At 48.5% G+C, this 18,682-nt stretch overlaps 1 protein-coding gene across 3 annotated transcripts; it reads left to right on the top strand.

The window, feature by feature from the left end:
* The first annotated feature begins 392 nt into the window (after positions 1-392).
* ZNF275 (zinc finger protein 275) lies at positions 393-17,925 on the top strand. 3 transcript variants are annotated; one of them, XM_045788800.2, is made up of 5 exons: positions 402-518; positions 10,022-10,109; positions 10,568-10,674; positions 11,465-11,553; positions 11,830-17,925. In XM_045788800.2, exon 5 carries the CDS (start codon positions 11,889-11,891, stop codon positions 13,014-13,016), a length of 1,128 nt encoding a protein of 375 aa, XP_045644756.1. In that variant the 5' UTR covers positions 402-518; positions 10,022-10,109; positions 10,568-10,674; positions 11,465-11,553; positions 11,830-11,888; the 3' UTR covers positions 13,017-17,925. The 3 variants fall into 3 exon arrangements, with proteins under 3 accessions (XP_045644757.1, XP_087716359.1, XP_045644756.1); XM_045788801.2 differs by lacking the exon at positions 10,022-10,109 and having other exon boundaries at positions 393-518; XM_087860233.1 differs by lacking the exon at positions 10,022-10,109 and having other exon boundaries at positions 393-518; positions 11,462-11,553.
* The last annotated feature ends 757 nt before the right edge of the window (positions 17,926-18,682 follow it).

The following is an 18,682-nucleotide window of genomic DNA, read 5'->3' as shown; positions in this document are numbered from 1 at the left end:
GCTTTGCTCTGCTTTGCTTTCTGTTCCCATCCCCCCACCCTCACTCCCCTCCAGAAGAACGCCCGAGGGGGCGGGGTTCTTTCCATTCCTTCTTTCCTTCCTTCACGGGCTAGTTGGTTCTTTCGCCCATTCATTCATTCGTTCGTTCCTACGTTTGTTCATTCATTCATTCGTACATTCATTCGAGTCCTCCCCCCTCCGCTAGGCATCTGGCCCGCACGCGCAGATCCCCCGCGGTCCTGCCTGACCCTCCCCGCGGGCCTCAGCCCCGCCCCCTTCCCGCCCCGCCCCCCCTCCAGACCAATTGCGGCTGGTTGGCCGGGCGGGGCCGGGACCAGGGCGGGGCCTTGCTCCCCCACTACCCCCGGCAGCGCCCGCGGCTCCGGAAACGCGCCGCGGGGCTGCTGGGCTCAGGCAGGCGCTGGCGGCTCCGTGGCGTTTCCTGCCACGCCGGGCCTGCCTGGGCCGCGCCAGCGCCGCTCCACCGAGGGCTGCGCGTCGGCCGCCACGGGGCCAGGGTGAGCGTGAGGGCCACGGCAGGATGTGCCCAGGGAGCGGGAGGATGTGCGGGGTTGGGCTGATCGTTTGGGCCACGGGAGGATGAGCAAGGGGGCGGCCGGAGAGAGTGCGCGGGGCTAGCATGAGTGTTCCACAGAGTGTGCGATGGGTGGAGGCCAAACGTTTTGGGGGGGCGTTTCTGGGCCCTCAAGAAGCTACTCAGCCCTGAGGCCATCAGAGTGAAGGACGAGTCCCAGATGGCCGCTACGAGGAGGCCCGAAGGCCTTCTCGCGGCGGGTGGGGGGCGGCGGTCAGGGGCGGGAATCGGGATGTAGCCGAGGCCTACGCTGCTTTTGGGGGGACACTAGGAACTGGGAACTGGTCATTATGGGAAGGAGGTGACCCCTGCCCCAAGTGCAATGGAGGCTTAGGGGGAGGGGGCGTTGGGAAGGTTAAAGGGCTTTCCCCCAATCTGGGGGAGGGGCTGAGCCGAAGTCTGGGGCTCTGGGTGGATGAGCTGGGAACGGTTCCTGCTGATGGAGTTCCTCCTTTCCTTTTGGGTGGGGATTGAGCCTCAGGTTGGTGGGGAGGGATGCTGGAATAGCCCAGAGCCCAAGATCTGTGAGGGAACGCGAGGGGGCAGTGCTTGCTGGGTGAGGATCAGCTCAAGGCTCTAGGTCTTAAACAGGGCTTTTTCTGTCGCCCTTCTGGGGGCCACCATCTCCTGCTTCTGTGCCTCCCCCTTGACTCCTTTGCTGCCTCTGGTCTATATTTGGGTGATTAATTACATGTCTTTTTCCATCCTACCCCCACAAACAGACACTTGCCTGCTGCCCAAAGCCCATGGTCCCTTTCAAACAACCCCCCCCCAAACCCTGGCCCTCTTCCCAGAGGTCCCACCCTGTTCCAACTGACGCCCTCCAGCCAGCGTTGGCCTAGCCTGGCTGCCAGCCCCCTCCAGTCTCCTTGGTCAGTGAAATATTTTCTCTTAAACCTCAGACCCGACATTTTTCCTTTACCAAAGGATTTCAGATGAGATTGCCAGAACAGCACCCCCTCTGGGTACTAATGCTGCCTCACCCCATTCCCCATCCTCCCTCCCCCATTGAGCCCTTAAGTAGAAGCAGCTTGCACAGTGCCTGGCACAGTCCAGTCCATTCCCCAAAAATATCCCTGGATCTATGTTTAGAATCCTATTGAACAGTGATTTGCAGCCTTCTTTGGGTGAGAGACCCCTTGGAAAATCACTAGATAGTGTGACTTCTCTTCCCAGAAGTCTGACAATCAGCACAGACAGTGGAATCCCATACAGGAAAGCTCACAGGTCTGAATCCTGTCTGCTGAGTGCTGGTGGTGAGGAAGACTCCAGATTCTAGATAGGCCCAGTACTAACAAGGCACGGTTCTACATTCCAGTTCCCAAAGTGCTGGTTGCAAATGCAGATTCCTTGGCCCACCCACACTTGCTACTCCGCCCCTTGAATTCTTAGCAAACCCCAAGCCAGGATTCTAGCACACTGATCCAACCCTGGTCCTAACCTGCTTGGGCTCCCCAAATTTGCATCCCTCATACCTGTGTAGACTCTCTCATATCCAGGCCAATGTAACCTCAACGAACCTATACTTATAATTTATTTTGATTTTTAGTAAGATGCCATGCGTCTTCTTGGAAAAAGGGGAACATAAACCTTTTCTCAGTTAAGTACAACAAACACTACAAAATCCCCTTCTGGTCTACCTTCTGGCTTTTTATAGAAGGGAAAGAAAACGGAAACCTAAACAGAGAGGGACAGGTGCCCAGGCAAAGTGAGAGAGGAAAACTAGGGAAGATGGAGACAGATGCCTCCCACCCACGCACACGGAAAAAGACACACACAGACACAAACATCCCAAGAGAAACAGACTTTCCTGGTGAAACACCCTCTCTCCGCTCTTTTGGATTCTGCCACTTCTAGCAGTAGTGCATTTGCACAATACAGGGTGGGCCCCGATAAGACCTCCGTGGTCACATCCTGATGAGACAAGTTGAGAGCACATGAAGGCCAACCTCAGCTCCAGCCCAGAGGCTTGGGTCAGCATCCTGGCCTTGCCTGGCTGGGTTGGATTGGGATGTTGGCAGTGTGTGTTGTCTCACCCTGTCCTTCAGTCAAGCACTCATGACCCAAAGAGACATGTTCCTGGAAGGTGCACCCAAGTCTGCTTCTCCTCCTGAATTATTTCAGTCCCAACAGGTGGGACCTTACCTGTCTGACTTATCACTCAGAATCGGCCTGAGACAGAATGAGCCATCCTTGCCTGTCTCTTTTGGGTAAGTCTGGGAGTTTACAGACTATGTTTGCTGGCCTTAAAGCTGGTCATGCTGTCAGAAGGCTCCATGGGTGAGGATGCAAGATGGTGGGAAATATCCTTTCCTTTCTGGAAGCGCTTACATTTTCACATATGTCAGTGTCACTGAACCATCTTTGCCCAGAGACAATTCTTTAATCTGAGCAACAAGACTCAAAGGAGGACAGATACCCAGTAAGGAGAATTGGGAATCTAGGTAATCATTTGCATGGGACAGAAAGCCACAGGCACCCATCTGAATTAGATGTTGAAGAGTGAAGTCTCTTGTCTGACCTATAAAGACACCCTCCAGGGCATTTTTGCTCTGGCCCAGAACGGAACTGAACACCACGAGCTACCTGTTGTCTTCCAGGGCCTGAGGACATTCTGCTGCAGGTCCTTATTTAGATGTTGCAGGGAGTCCAGATATTTCTGGCACCCCTTAGAAGTTTCTAGAAGCTGCTAGATGGATCTAGTTCAGGTGGCCTTGCTGCCTCTCCCCTGCCCCACTGCCCAGGGGAGAATGGTACCTGTGCTAGGGAGGTTGCATGGCTGTTTGTAACCTGGAATTGATGAAATAGTGATCTTTTAGGCTCAGATGCAAACTTCGCTAGTACATTCTGAAGAGGGATTCTGAGCTCAAATGCAACCAAAAGACACCTAATTATTCACTACTTTTTTGACATGGGTTGGTTTTTGTCTCCACTGAATTCAACTCTTAATTTCTGTTCTTTCATATCAAAGTGGAATGGTTATTTTGGTTCTCTTAATGTTTCCGGTTCTATACAGAAGAATTTGATTTAAATAAGTTGATTAAAATTTACATTGCCATCTAAAGCACATATCAGGAATATTTCTGCAGTCATATGAGCTCTCGTGTTGTAGATTGTCAGGCAATGGGTTAGCATCGAGAGGATCTCCCTGTGGTCATCAAACAGCTGCAGTGTCTGTGGCACTTTGCTTGGTCCAGGGTAGAATCTGCAAGCAACCTTTGATAGGACCTTCACTCTCTGGGAGTGTATAGTCATTAGACTACACTTCAGATCCCACTTAAAGAAGGAGGATAATATTATTTATATTAAGAGACAGAGATTTGTTTTCCCATAATCTTTCTCCAAGCCGCCATTTCCCAGGTGGGTGTAGGAGTGCACCTTACAAGATTTGGGTGAATGAAAGTGCCCTATGGTCAAGGTCAGCATCCTCCTCTGTATCCATCAGGTGCATTACTATGGTTTTCATATTCTTCCTGGAATTGCTTTGACCTTGACCCCTGAAGGTCCACTTTTGGAAGGCAGTGGACATCTGTATTTATCACTTTTGTCACAGCATCCAGCTTCTTTTCCAGATTAGTTCCACCATTTCAAAGTAGAGCGGTGGTACAGCATGGCTTCTAAATGATCAGATGCTCTTTGGGATCGGTGATAATTTTACTTTTAGTTGCAGTGGGGGTTAATGTGTATTTTATCATACAGAACTTAGCTACTTTTGTGAAAGCAGGGCTCACTTTTTCCCTCCTATTTTTATGAGCACTTTCTAAATGATCTCTGTATGTCCATGAGTGCTGTTACTGTGTGTGGTGATGTGAAGTTCTCTCAGGTTAGGTTCCCTGGGCAAGCCTGGTACAGAAAGGGCCATTCCTATTGCTACACAAGAAAGGATAATTAATAATTCACTTGGGGGTTGTGGCTTTGGGATTTCAACAGTTAATCATTCCAATTAAGTAAAAACACTTTGATAGGATCTGCTCGATTAAATAGAATGCTTCAGGAGGATGTGCTCAATTAAACATGGGTGGCTTGGAAGAACTGTGTGTGTGTGTGTGTGTGTGTGTGTGTGTGTGTGTGTGTGTGTGTGTGTGTGAGAGAGAGAGAGAGAGAGAGAGAGAGAGAGAGAGAGAGAGGGAGAGAGAATGATGTATTTGACTATTGCCCAGTGAGGCTCTCTGATGGTATATCAACAGGATGATTTAAAGCCAGTCCCCTCAGTCCATATATACCATGAGGCTATGAGGACATTCAGTAACTACCTATTCTCTGGATATGGCCTGGTGTTAGAGGGCTGCATATTTCCTTTCTTTGATGTGGCTCAAAAAGTCTTAAATCTTGGGAGCTAGACCTTAGGCAAGTTACTTAACCTCTTGGATCCATGACTTCCTTCTGTGTGAAATGGAGGTGGTGATAACTATTGATTGTGGTGATTGAATTATGTGAAGGGAGAAGCACAGTACTAAACATGTAGTGTGTACTCTGTAACTAGAGGTTTGCTCCATTTAACACACCCCTCCTCCCACAGTTTATCCCATGTCCACTCAGTGCCAGGGCTCCTGCAGATGCTGGGGATTCAGGGGTGACCAAGAAAGAGAAGGTCTCTATACTGTGGTAGGTGGCATTTCTCCTGGGGAGTGAGGTAAAGACAGACAATTTCATTTCAGAGGGTGATTTTTAGGTAGTGAAAAGTGTTATGAGTAAATGGTGATTGGGCTCAAGAGTGAAGATACTTTGAGGACGTCACTTGAATAAAGCCTAAATGCTTAGAAGGAACTACCTGTGGCATGTTCAGAGCCCTGTGGGGAATCACCTTGGCATATTTAGGGCAGAATGAATGCCAAGGTGTCTGGAAGGAATGACTGAGATGCAGGGTGCAGGATTTGGGCCAGGGTCTTTGTAAGGGGTTAAGGCCTTAGGCCTCTGGCTTGAGGACAGTGAGACAAGTTTGTAACAGGCCACCTTTTTCAGAAGGTAAATGTGAGATGTTCTGTCCATTCCACTTGCAGCAAAACCTCAATGTCAATGGAAGTAAGTTTTCTTAATGAATTGTGTAAGTAATCTATGACCGGTTTGTTTTGTATTGGAAGCCAGAGTCAAACAAGGCATCAAGTGTATACCAGGAAGAATCCCAACTGCTCAGAGGGGACCCTACCCAGATGACAGTGGGACACAGAGGGCTTAGCTGCAGGGTACCTGGGGCTTCACGCACACACCAGGGAAGCACCTGTGCTGGGCAGTGGGTTAAAGATGGGAATGGGGCTTCTGTGGATGTTGAGACTAAGGGAGGTCTTCTGCTCACACCCATCTAAGGCACTGAGAGTCTGGGAAGACGAGCCCAGGAAGTCCCAGCCCCATGGTCCTATCTCTAAGCTTTCTGGGACTTCCCGCACATTCCCATCAGCCCCTCTCCCCTGTGTCTGCCTTGGCCACGTGGATACCTCAGGATGTTGCTCAGCTTCGAGGGCCATTCCCCCGTTGTCTCCTTGGCCTCAGCCCTGCCCCTCGCATGTGAGAATCTTTCTTATCTAAAGTCTACCCAAATCTTTTTAAATTGTTATTCTTTTCTTTCTTTTTTTTTTTTAAAGATTTTTTATTTATTTATTTGACAGAGATAGAGACAGCCAGCGAGAGAGGGAACACAAAGCAGGGGGAGTGGGAGAGGAGGAAGCAGACTCATAGCGGAGGAGCCTGATGTGGGGCTCGATCCCATAACGCCGGGATCACGCCCTGAGCTGAAGGCAGACGCCCAACCACTGTGCCACCCAGGCGCCCCTAAATTGTTATTCTTTTCTGATTACCAAAGAAATGCAGCTTGGTTACTAAAAATTCACATGTTACAGAAACAGAAAGCAGAAGACCTTTCTAAATCTAGACTCTACCCAAGTGCAGTGCACATTACAGTATAGGTGTGCTTATTTTAGCTACAAGTCACTCCGTTTATTCCTTTTTTCTCCTGAAATGCAAATATATACTTAGCTGTTCTCTTCCCTTCCCCTACTCTCTTTGGATTTTTTAGTAAACAGTTACTGTCTGTCTCCATCTTCTATGAAGGATTTGCATTTTTGTAGTCTGTGTGTCATCCGTGTTAGCCACCTGTTGATTTTTTTTTTCATTTTTATTTCTTTTTTTTTCTTGTTTTCTACCACTTGTTGATTTTATGTTTAAGCTCTCCAGTTTTTTTTTTCCTGCTCTGAGTTCTAGGACTCTTCCACATTGATCATTCACCCCCTCCTTCTCTCATTTTTGACATTGGGATTATTTAGACCTATAGTATATTGTCCTCCATCCTTTTACTTTTCATTTATCTATGTCTTTACATTTAAAGTCTTTATATTTAAAATTTCTTACAGACAGCATAGAGTTGAGTATCGTTTTTTAATATAGTCAAATAATCTCTACCTTTCAATTGGAGTGTTTAGTCCATTTACATTTAACTTAGTTATCTATGTGGTTGGATTTAAGTTTGCCATCTTGCTATTTGTTTCTATTTATCCTCTGTTCTTTTTCTTTTGTTTCTTTACTCTTTTGTATTATTTTTTAGAATTTTATTTTATCTCCACTCCTGTCTTATTAGCATGCATCAGAGTCTCAGAGGGCTTCCTAAAACACACAATCATATGTTTTACTTACATGTATGTTATAAACCCCACAGTACCTTATTATTATTTTTGCTTTAAATGGTCAGTTATTTTTTAAAGATTTAAAAATAAAGGAGGTAAAATTGTTTTTACATTCTGGTGTTCTTCATTCCTTTGTGTGTCAATCCAGGTTTCCATCTGGTATCATTTCCTTCACCTGAAGAACTTTGTTTAATATGTCTCATAGTACAGGTCTGCTGGTGACAAATTCTCTCAGCTTTTTGTCTGAAAAAGTTTTTATTTTGCCTTCATTTTTGAAGAGTATTTTCCCTGAATATAGAATTCTAGGTTGACAGGGTTTTTTTCCTTTAGCACTTTAAAAATGTCATTCAATTGTTTGCTGGCCTGCACATTTCTGATAAGAAGTCTGCAGTTGCTCTTATCTTTGTGCCTCAGCTTGCACATTTTGTGATAAGAAGCCCACAGTTACGCTTATCTTTATCCCCCACCCCCCCCACCCCCGGCTGCTCTAAGATTTTCTCTTTGTCACTAGTTTTCAGCAATTTTATTATGGCATGTTTTGGTGTACATATGTGGTTTTTCGGTTTTGTTGTTTGTTTGTTTAGTCTTGGTAGGGGTTGGCTGGGCTTCTTGGATCTAGTTTTCTCCAGATTTTGGGGGGGGGGGGAAATTCAAACATTATTTCTTCAACTGTATTTTTATCCTCTCCCCTTTTTCATCTTTTCAGATTCCAGTTACATGTGTGTTAGATGATTTTCTGTTATATACAGGTCACTGAGACTGTTTTTTAAATATCTTTTTTTTTTCATTTTGAGCTTCATTTGGGATAGTTTCTATTGCTATATTCTCAAGTTTTCTAATCTTTTTTGGAGGGACGGGGGTCAGTGTCTACTCTGCTATTAATCACATCCAGTGACATTTTCATTTTAACTGTTGTAGTTTTCACCTCCAGAAGCCCCATTTGGATCTTGTTTATATTGTCCATTTTTTTCATTATGTTTCTGTTTTTCTTTCAGTACTTATACATAGTTAAACCAGCTGTTATCCTTGTCTGTAAGTTCTACCAGTAACCATTTCTGAGTATTTCTGTTGACCTGATTTTCCTTGCCATGGGTCACATTTTCCTGCTTCTTGGCATTTCAGTAATTTGATCATGGATATTGGACATCATAGAGATTATATTGTTGAGTGTCTAGGTTTTGTTATTTCACTTTGAAAAGGGTTGGACTTCCTTTGGGGAGGTAGTTATTTGTGGAACAGTTTCATCACATTGAGGCCTATTTTTAAGCTTTTCTAGAGCAGGTTCATGGTAGCTGTGGCTCCAGGAGTTGGTGAGTCCCACTACTAAGGCACGGCCCCTCTGATTCTCTACTAAATGCCCCAGTGATCACTGAGGACTCTCTACTCTGGTTGGTTGGACTCAGAACATCTCCCTAGCTGTGTGTGTCCCGGGAATTGTTCAGCTTAAAGCTTCCTGGCCATTTCTTTCTTAGTCTTTGGGAGTTTTATTATGTATGCATGGCTTGGGAGTCAGGAAAGGCTCAAGGGGAACCTCATGCTGATTTTTTGGAGCTCTTTTTTTCTGTGAAGCTCCCTCCTTTGTGGAACTCTGCAACTTCTAGCTGCATCAACTGTCCTGAATGCTACTCTGTGTCTTGATGAAGCCAGCAAGGTCTATTTGAGTCCCCTTTCTCTGCACTCTCAGTCTGGAAATTGCCTCCGGGCAGAACTCTGACAATGATAAGGCTCATCTTAGTTGTTTCTCTTCTCTCAGGATGGTGATCCTTCACTTCCTGCTGCCCAGTATCTGAAAACTTGTTTCAAATCTATTTTGTCCAGTTTTATACTTGTTTATGGCAGGACATTGTTTGTTCTTTGTTACCATATCATGGCCGGAAGTAGAAGTATCTGTCTACGCCTTTCGGTATAATATCTGATTTTATGTAAAAGTCTTTCTGGAGTGTCTGGGTCTTCTACTCCTTGAGCTAGTGTAAAAATGCCCCCTTTTCATTTAGTTATGAATTGAATTGAATTGACCTGACATCAGAACAGAAACTGTTCCTGTTTCTTTGAATTCGCTGAAATGGGAGGCCTCTGATGCACACACACTTATGGTAATATGATTACAACATTTCACATGTTTTGCAATCTGGAAGTAAAAGGTAAATTGTACATATTGTTCAGATCTTTTATTTAGCAACTTGGTGTTTGAAGATCTAGTTGTTTTGTTCAACTTTTCTTTTTGTCAAACATTTCACAGAAATGTTATCTGCATCTGTCTCACTGTCACCTGGTTAATTGTTTGAGTTGCTTCTGGCCAACAAGATCTGGATCCTGCTCTTTTGTTGCCTCTCTTCGCTCCAGTGGCCTGATATTTTTTGTTGCCCTTACAAAGTTGGAAGGATCTCTCACTTCTTACTTAGTGATTTCTTCTGATATTCTTTTGGGGACGCTTCCTTTCTATGCAGTGTGAGTATTGAACTCTTTGAGGCTGGCTGCTAGGAGGCCTGTGGCCGCCCTGTCTCAGAGAGCCAGTCTCGCTACCATTGGCTCTCCATCTGTGTCTATATTATCTGGGCTGTTCCTGGCCCAACATTCATTTGTCTTGTCTGGGTTCCCTCTGGCCTGCCCGTATTAATTCTTTGCCAGTCTGTTTCCCCCAGTGTTTGTGTATATTTTCATAGGCACACCCATGCTCTGGCTTGTCACTCAGCTGCTGTGCAAGAGAAGGCTGAATAAGATTTAAAACCAGGGAAAAGGAAATCACTAGTCTTGTCCTAGGGGACCCAAAGGCAAGGCTGGTGTCACTCATGGCTCTTTTCACTTTCCGTAGCTCTGCCTGCCCCCCACCCCCCAGGGTCTTGCCCTCCCCCAGGATGGACCAGGTCCTGGCTGGCCCTCTTGAGATACTTGAGGCCCAGGTGAGCTGTGCTTCCCTCTGCCTGGCTTAAGAATCTGTCTCTGCTCCCTGATTCTGGCCGTGGCCTCTTACCTCTTTTCCCAGCATGACACACTACAGGACCTGAACTACAGCTAATGCCTGTCCTCCCTCTGCTTTCTTCCTGAGTCTACCAAGAAATGGATGCCTGCTGGGGTTGTAATTCCCATTATGCTGGTGGGGGAGCTGCATTTCAATCCAGGAAAGTGATTGAACTGAGGTCCCTTGAGAAGACAGTGTGAGACCAGGGCCATGGCCCCGGTCTTCTGATGCTTGGTCAGATTCTGTTTCCAGGACTTCTTGGGGCTTGTGCTTAGATCTCCACGGTAGCGATGCACACCCATTCCAGACCCTCACCTCTTATCCCTGCTATTACTAGTGCTGCCCCCACCTCATCCTAGAATGGATAGATGGACTACTTATCCCTGGGAATTCTTTCAGGATTCAGTGACATTTGACGACGTGATACAGCACCTCACAAAAGGAGTGGTTGAGACCGGACACCGAGCAGAGGATATTGGCATATTACATGAATGTGACCTCCGTGGGTAAGGATGCCCCTAACCCTTCCACCAGCTTCCGCACAGCTGTGTGGTCCTACACAACTGGGCGTGGGAAGAGGACCACCTTGAGTAGCCCTACACAAGCTTGCCTTCTGGGGGCTTATACCCCCACCCTGGGGATCGGCTGTAAGAAAACACAAAGGGTCTGTCACCCTCAACGTTTCTTTTTTTTTTTTTTGTCAACATTTCAAAGTAGCAGGGCTCCCTTCCAAGTCCTAATGGCATGGAAAGAAGCCCCATCAGTGTTTTATTGGGAAAGAAATCAGAACAAACCGGCCACTATCATTTAGAAAACTTTTTTTTTTAAAAATCACAAAGTACACAAAAATTACATGGCCATTTTATTATAGCTTATCGTTGAGAGAGAGGTTGACACAGCGGGGTCCTCTTGCCCTATCAGGGGCTACACAGGTGAGGTGGGGAGGGGTCCTAAGATAGGAGGCTGCTGAGGGTCAGGTTTGGGAGTTTCAGGACAGTACGAAGGTCAATGTGCAGACGCTGAGGAGTGTGAATAGGGAGAAAGGGAGGATCATCTCTTCAGGATGACCACCTGGCATTCCATCTGGGTGGGCCGGGGTCTGCCTCATGCATTCCCTGGAGGGAGCCAGCCCTTGGGGAAGGCATTTGGAATGGATGAATGACTTGCCTGAGGGCACAACCAAGCTCTAGTTTGTGGATTAAAAGGGTTTCATCTTTGAAGACCCTGCCTCACTCCGGCTCTGTTCTGATGGCATCTCTGGCTGCCAGCAAAACCCTTTTCCATTTCCACAAGCAGGAGTTCCCGTTTTGAATCCTTCCTGGTGTGAGGACACGTGCTGCTGGTATCTGCCCCATCCCTTAATGCAGATTGAGCGAAGCATTCTGGTGAGTGAAAAAGAAACCTGACAAATCAGAAAATTGTGGGGGAAGTCCAGCTGAGCCTTTGGGGCGGGGGAGTAGCTGCTACTCTACCATAGCAGGTGGTAGGGAGTGTGCGGCAATGAGGCCTGACTGCCCCTTTCGTCTGTAGTCCCTGCTTCTGGTTGGGTGGGCACCAGCCATCCTCCCTCCGCCGTCTCTAGGCCCTGTGTTCAGCAGCTGTCTCAGGAGGAGTGCGATTCTTGACAAAGGAAAGTAACATCCTTGCTTCCTCCTCTGCAGGGTAGCAGTGTTTTGTGGTTCTCATCTCCGAAGGCATCTTGGTGACTGAACAGCAGACGATGGGTGAAGACGCCCAGCCACAGGAGATGGCATCCACCAGCTCCCCACGGGCCGGTGAGCCCAGTCCCGAGGTCAAACAGAACAGGGACTCCGAGGGGAGGGGAGGTAGCCTTCAAAACCTGCCTATAGAACATCACTTTGCATGTAAAGAGTGTGGGGATGCCTTTCGGCTTAAGGTCCTCCTTGTGCAGCACCAGAGAATTCACAGTGAGGAGAAGGGCTGGGAGTGTGGTGATTGTGGGAAGGTCTTCAGGGGGGTCTCTGAGTTCAATGAGCACCGGAAGAGCCACATGGCTGCAGAGCCCCAGCCTGGCCCCAGCCGAGCCCTGGAAGATGCCATGGAGAAAAGGGAGCAAATGGAGAGGGAGGCGAAGCCTTTCGAGTGTGAGGAATGTGGGAAAAGGTTTAAGAAGAACGCAGGCCTCAGTCAGCATCTGCGTGTCCACAGCAGAGAGAAGCCCTTTGACTGTGAGGAATGCGGGCGGTCCTTCAAGGTGAGCACCCACCTCTTTCGCCATCAGAAGCTCCACATTTCCGAAAAGCCGTTTGCCTGCAAGGCGTGCAGCCGGGAGTTCCTGGACCGCCAGGAGCTTCTCAAGCACCAGCGGGTGCACACCGGGCACCTGCCCTTCGACTGTGACGACTGCGGCAAGTCCTTCCGCGGCGTCAACGGCCTGGCCGAACACCAGCGCATCCACAGCGGGGCCAAGCCGTACGGGTGTCCCCACTGCGGCAAGCTCTTCCGGAGGAGCTCGGAGCTCACCAAGCATCGCCGCATCCACACGGGCGAGAAGCCGTACGAGTGCGGCCAGTGCGGCAAGGCCTTCCGCCAGAGCTCCAGCCTCCTGGAGCACCAGCGCATCCACACCGGGGAGCGGCCCTACGGCTGCGGCGACTGCGGCAAGGCCTTCCGGGGGCCCTCCGACCTGATCAAACACCGGCGCATCCACAGCGGACTGAAGCCCTACGAGTGCGACAAATGCGGGAAGGCCTTCCGGAGGAGCTCCGGCCTGAGTCGCCATCGGAGGACCCACAGCGGAGCGAGACGCTGCGAGTGCGGGGAGTGTGGCCGCGTGTTTAAGAGGCGGTCGGCGCTGCAGAAGCATCAGCCGAGCCACCACGACTAGAGGAGGCCCCAAGGCCCGTGGCCGCTCGGCGGGCGGCGGCTGCCTGCTCGGACGAGTCCCTAGAGGGGTAGGGCAGAGTCAAAGGAGATGAACAGTTTTGTAGCGCTTCTATTTTTTCTCGTCGGAAAGGTCGAATCGAATTTATACCGTCACCAGCAATTTATAAGTGTACGTGTTTCCCATTTTGCCTATCGAGAGTAGCTTCTACGACATTCTAATTTATTTGGACTAGTGTGACTGGCGTAAAGTACCTTCAAGGTATTTAAATCCATGGGCCTTGAAACTGAGAATGAGAGAAGAGAAACCTGCATGTGGGGGCGGAGGGGGCTTGTAGGCCCTCTTCTCCAAGCTGCTCCCTCCGGGAACCAGACACAGAGCTAGTCAATGATGGCCTCAATGTAATGTGACCCCAGCTTTCCTGAAGACAAGCTAGAACCCCGAAGTTGTTTGGCCTACTTGAATTTATAAATTTTTAGGGATGTAAATAGAATACTCAAATGTCTTATAATATTTAATTTATTAATTCAGTTATACATACATACTGTAAATCACATATTACATAGAATAATATATTAATTTAGAAAATACTCCTGTTTTCCCTCACGCCACTCCACAAGATCATTTTATTCTAAATCCTCACTCGCATCTCTAACCTCACCATCTTTACCAACCTCGTACGTAGCCCCTTTTGAGTCATCCGACAGTTTCAAAGCACATCCAGTGGCTTCTATTCATCTAAGCTGTGTGCCATGCAGCACTGTGACAATCCCTGCGCAAGGCTCTCACTGGAAGTTTCCTCCCAAGCCATAAGTACGTGTTCACATAACATTGGGATAGGTGTTTTTGTTTTGTTTCTACAGCATAACCACTTAATGGGTTTGGCTTTTTAAAATGACCTTTAAAAGACTTTTTTGAAGCATCTGTAACTTCCCATTGTGAGGTCATACTCCCAGAAATAAGAACTGAATCTGGGTTAAATTGCTTTGGCATCCATTTTGCTTAAACTAGTTCATTCTGGTGACTTCCATGTGCATCCAAAGCTAGCATCAGTTGGGGTCTGTTTCAGTTACTCGGTCTTGTCCTCAAGCAGCACTATTTTGTTCAAGCTCAAGGACTCAAGTATGATGTGATGCCTCTTTTTCGGGAGCGATAGCCTCTCCTCCTATGGAGCCAACCCTCCATCCTGGGCTCCGTAAAACAGGGGTGATCACAGGACTACCTCCTAAGGTTATCGTGAGAACTGCGACGCCACGCCTGGCCCGAAGGTGCACACTCAGTGAAGGTCCTCTGCTGTCATCACCATAATTATTGCTGTCATTCTATGACTCATTAGGACAAGAACTGGGGATGGACCCAGGCCTCCTGCCTCCTAGTCTAATCTTCTTTCTCTCGTGCAATGACTTAAATCGTGTTCCTGTTTTCTTGCACGCAATCGTACGTTCATCTCCTTTGACTGGTTATCAAGTTACCTTTGGATATATTGACTTTATACAGTGGTTCTTTCTATATCAATTGTGATGATCTCTTTTCCAATTTTATTGCTTTGCTCTTTGTAGCAGTTTTATTACATTTTTGTCGTGCGAGGTTTCAGTTTTACATATCCGAGCACTCACCGTTGTCCGTTAAGCCGTAACTTTCACTACTTCAGTACTTAGATACGATGATGTTCTCTTCTAGAATTTTAACTACAAATGAAAAGTTGAAAGCCCTGCCCCCACCAGAAGGTGGCTGCACCAAGTGGGCAGGCTGGATGGGAATGGGCCGAAGAAGCAGGCTCTCTCCTCATCCAAGATGCAGACTCTGTGCATGTCTGTGGGCAGTACTTGACTATCCAACCTGGCCACGCAGACACGCAAGAGAAACTTCCATCTCGGATTGGCCAGAACATTCTGACTGTTTCTCAGTATAGCCCTACCTGTCAGCAGCAGGGCTGGGCCTCAACTAGATCAATGGGGTGGTCCAAACGTGGTCTTGGCTGCAGCTGGCTGGCCTTCAAGCTCCTGGGAGCTTTGGCCGTGCCCGGCATGGATTCGGTGCCTGAGCAGCAGATCCACCCAAGACACATCTCGTCGAACACAAGAAGACTCACCTGACTGATGCTGTCGTGTGGATTGCATCCTCCTCCTAGTGAGTGACTCTGGAACTAGAAAGAGATCGGTTTGGTGGCTTTTGTTTTGGGCAACTAGGGGGAAATTCACCCACGCGTTCTGATGTTACTCCTGCAGCTACACCTAAGAGGAGCAACAGAGCAAAGGCTCAGAGAGGAACCGTGCCCCTCTGATGCCCTGTGCATCACGGTGATAGAAGCCCGGCCACCACAGGCCCGGGCCATGACTTTCAGCGGCCATGCCCAGGAGGGGCAATAAAACAGGGGTTTGGAGGGCAACGGTGCCCTTCTGATGGCCCATGTGGCATAGAAATAGAAGCTGGTCATCCTGGGGCTAGGCTGTTACCGCCAACAGCCTTCCCCAAGAGGAACAGCAGCAAGGGCTGGCCGGAAACGTGGCCTCCAGTGATCCGCGGAGCCCGCAGGTGGAAGCCAGCCACACTGGGGCTGTGGTGTGACTTCCCATCAGCTGTGCCTGGGGGCCGCTGGTGGGCCCGGAGAGGAGGTGTGCCCTTCCTGATGGGCCTACCGAGGCTGAGGCAGAGCTTCCCAGCAGGCACACCTGGAGGCACTTCTCGGCCCCCATCCTGGGAAGCAGGGTCCCCTGGTGACCCCTGTGACCTTAGCCAGAAGGTACTCTGGAATGGCCCCCAGGCCACAACAGCGGCTCTTTGTGGCATCTCCACCCTGCCCCTCAGGCTGGAGAGAAGCCAACAGCACTTGTTACATAGCTGCTCCTTTTGCTCTGTGGCTTCGGTTCTTGCAGTAGTTGTGAAACTGCGTCTGAAATCACTGCTTCCTTCTGCATCAGTTTGCTCTTTTCAAGCTGTCAGGATATGTTCGACACAACTGTCATTTGGTAAAGAATTTGACATTCACAGGGGGCAAGTCTGGCAACCTTCACTGGAAGTACTCTGCCATTTCTTGCTTGTTCACTAGTCATTTGTCAGCTTTTCTGAAGGATCCAGACACAGTATTAACTCAGAACTTAGCATTGTCGCCACTGCTCCATTTCTCCCCCGCCAGGATGCGGCGTCCTGGCATCCTGTCATGCCCTCCTTGACTTTATCCACTCTCAGTTCTAGCATTTTCTCTGAAACAAACCCTCTTCTAGAGTTAACACTAAAGACCGCATCTTTTCTGTCACTGTGTTTGCGGGTGACGTCCGTGCTCTCTCCAGCGCAAGCAGTCTGTGGCTTTAACGTGTGTCCTGTAGTTGCGCCAAGTTCAGTTTTTGCCTCTAGTAACTTGGGGTGGATTTCCTTGGATTCCGTAGGTAATACTGCTATGTCAGATGCAAAATGTGATCAAGCTTCCTGTCGTATGTGCGCGTCTATGCATTTGTGTATCTACCTCATTTCGTTGTTTCTTTCTAATCACACACATTCCTTTCGCAAGGGAAACGAAGAGTAGTTGGGTTACATAGAACGCCGACTCTCATTAGAAGTAGATCCTTTTCTTATATTCTGAAAGAAACCTTCCATTGCTTTTATGAAAGTTTTGAATACTTGCTGAAATTTTTAAATGAAAGTTGTTGTTTACCATTTTTGCTGCTTATTAAGATGAACTGTGTTGATGAGTTGTGTCATACCCACGTCTGCATTTCCACAGTGAACCCCACCCAGTCACAGTGCTGGCATCCCACATGCCCAGGGCTTCAGCCTTGTTGTGTGCCCTGGGACCCTCACCCACTTTTTGGCCACATTAATTAAACCAGAACTGAACACTTGATTCAAGGGCAGCAACCAGTTATCAGAGCTGACTGGAGACAACAGGCTGGGCCTTTCAGGTTCTCTGTCTGTGAAGTGCAAACAAGAAAAATGAGAGAGAAGTTTCTAGTTGGTGTTGGAAGAAAGAGGGAGCCACACGGTATTTAGAGGAGTTGACCCCATGGGTGGCACCAGCTTGAAGATCTCTGGGCTCCTGCTAAGCACTCCAGAGCTGCCTCAACTCCAGCACCCCGAGGGACTCCTGTCCTCATTATGTTCTTGGATTTCTGGCAACTGCCCCCATCAGTTCATTCGTGTCCCCACCGTAGTGTCCCTTGACCTGAGCCAGCTTGAGTGGGTCTCTGCTTTCTGCAATCTGTCAAGAGTCCATTGCCTTTTACCACTTGGCTGCTTCCTGAGAAGAATCACACGCCTCTTTTTCCTCATGTTCTACCCGGCTCGAGTTCCTGGCCCAAGTCCCACCTGACTGTCGTAAACACCTGTTTAAATGTGGTACTGTATTCCGTTCACTCAGATGGGTAAAAATCTATGCCTTTTAGTCTCAGTGAGTTTGACCAATGCCTTTCTGTGCAGGTACTGTTCCTGTACGGATCCCGTTTGTCCCATGAAATGAGTTTAAATCAACACCCACCCTGTTGTTTAGTTTGGAAGCATCTCGCCACTTCCAGAGAACCTGTCAGATTGGGGAATTGAGAAGTTCTCTGTTACTAGTATACTTATATTGTGTGCTTCTCATTGTATCAGTTTAGGTGTTTACCTTCAAAACTAGAAATAATCTCTTTTAACTTGGCCTTCAGTGTTCTTTGCATATCTAAGAACGGTAGCCGTGTCTGCCCCGGTCCATGTTTCAGTTGTTGGCGCTCTTCTCATTCCTCCCTGATCTCCTGAACTTGTCTGTTTTACGGCACTTACTATAATCAGCCTTGCACTAGAGCTTCGCCCTCCCTACCTGCCCCCCACCCATTAGATTGTGAGCTCTTATAAGACAGGGGTGACCCTTCATGTCTGACCCCCACCAGATCGAGCACAGTGCCTTGCATCAAGTAGATGTCAATAAATATGTTCAATGGCATTGGTGTTCTTGACTGATTTTGTCAAAGTGTAGGTTAACAGCTCTTCCCTCACTCCTCTCTCCATGCTCTGAAGGTCTTGCTCCCTCCTGGGGTCCAGGTGTTATCTTGTGCCCCCCCTTACTAGATGCCTGGAGGGGACAGGAGGTGCCCTAATGAGAGAGGGCTGGCTTCCCTGGAAATTTGAGCTGCCCCTTGGCAGAAGAGGCTGGTCATTCAACCAGGTACCTTCTCCCATTCTGGCTAGGGCTCCCCCCCAGTCTGAATTCCAGGTGGGAGCAGAACACCAGGCTGGATCCTGAGCTTCTCCCCTGGGGACCAGGAATAGAGTGACAGAAGTGGCTTCTGGAACTTGAGGATCAGCCAGCCTCTCTGGGCTGGGTGAGGGTGGGAGTGGGGAGGTCAGTCCTCTTGGCCAGTGGCTGGCCCTCTTTCTAATGATCATTTCCCCGAAAAGGCAGGTAGTGAGGACAGGCCCCTGGCTTCCTGACCTTCCAAAACACAAACAAGGCTCAGCTGTGAGGTCAGCTGCCCAGTCCCAGAAGGATGAGCACAGGGGCCCCAGGAGTGCTTGGGTTGGGACCTCATAGGCTACGATGTGCTACAACAGCAAGGAACAGGGTCCCATTGTCATCTATCTGTCAATTATTTTTCTACCCCGAATGCAGCTTCTAAGCAGGTGGTGTGATGCTGCTGCCCCCCCCCCCCCCACTGCCAGCCCAGCCATCTCTGCTCACAAGCCAGGTATTTGGAAAGAAC

Source organism: Ursus americanus, chromosome X (genome assembly GCF_024610735.1).
Source record: "Ursus americanus isolate L20-20 chromosome X, mUrsAme1.1.p, whole genome shotgun sequence".
Taxonomy (NCBI): domain Eukaryota; kingdom Metazoa; phylum Chordata; class Mammalia; order Carnivora; family Ursidae; genus Ursus; species Ursus americanus.
Note: the sequence above shows the minus strand (reverse complement) of the source record. Positions and strands in the feature narration are given on the sequence as shown.

Coding starts and splice junctions, on each gene's coding strand:
- ZNF275 (XM_045788801.2), top strand. CDS start 11,889: ATGGGTGAAGACGCCCAGCCACAGGAGATGGCATCCACCAGCTCCCCA.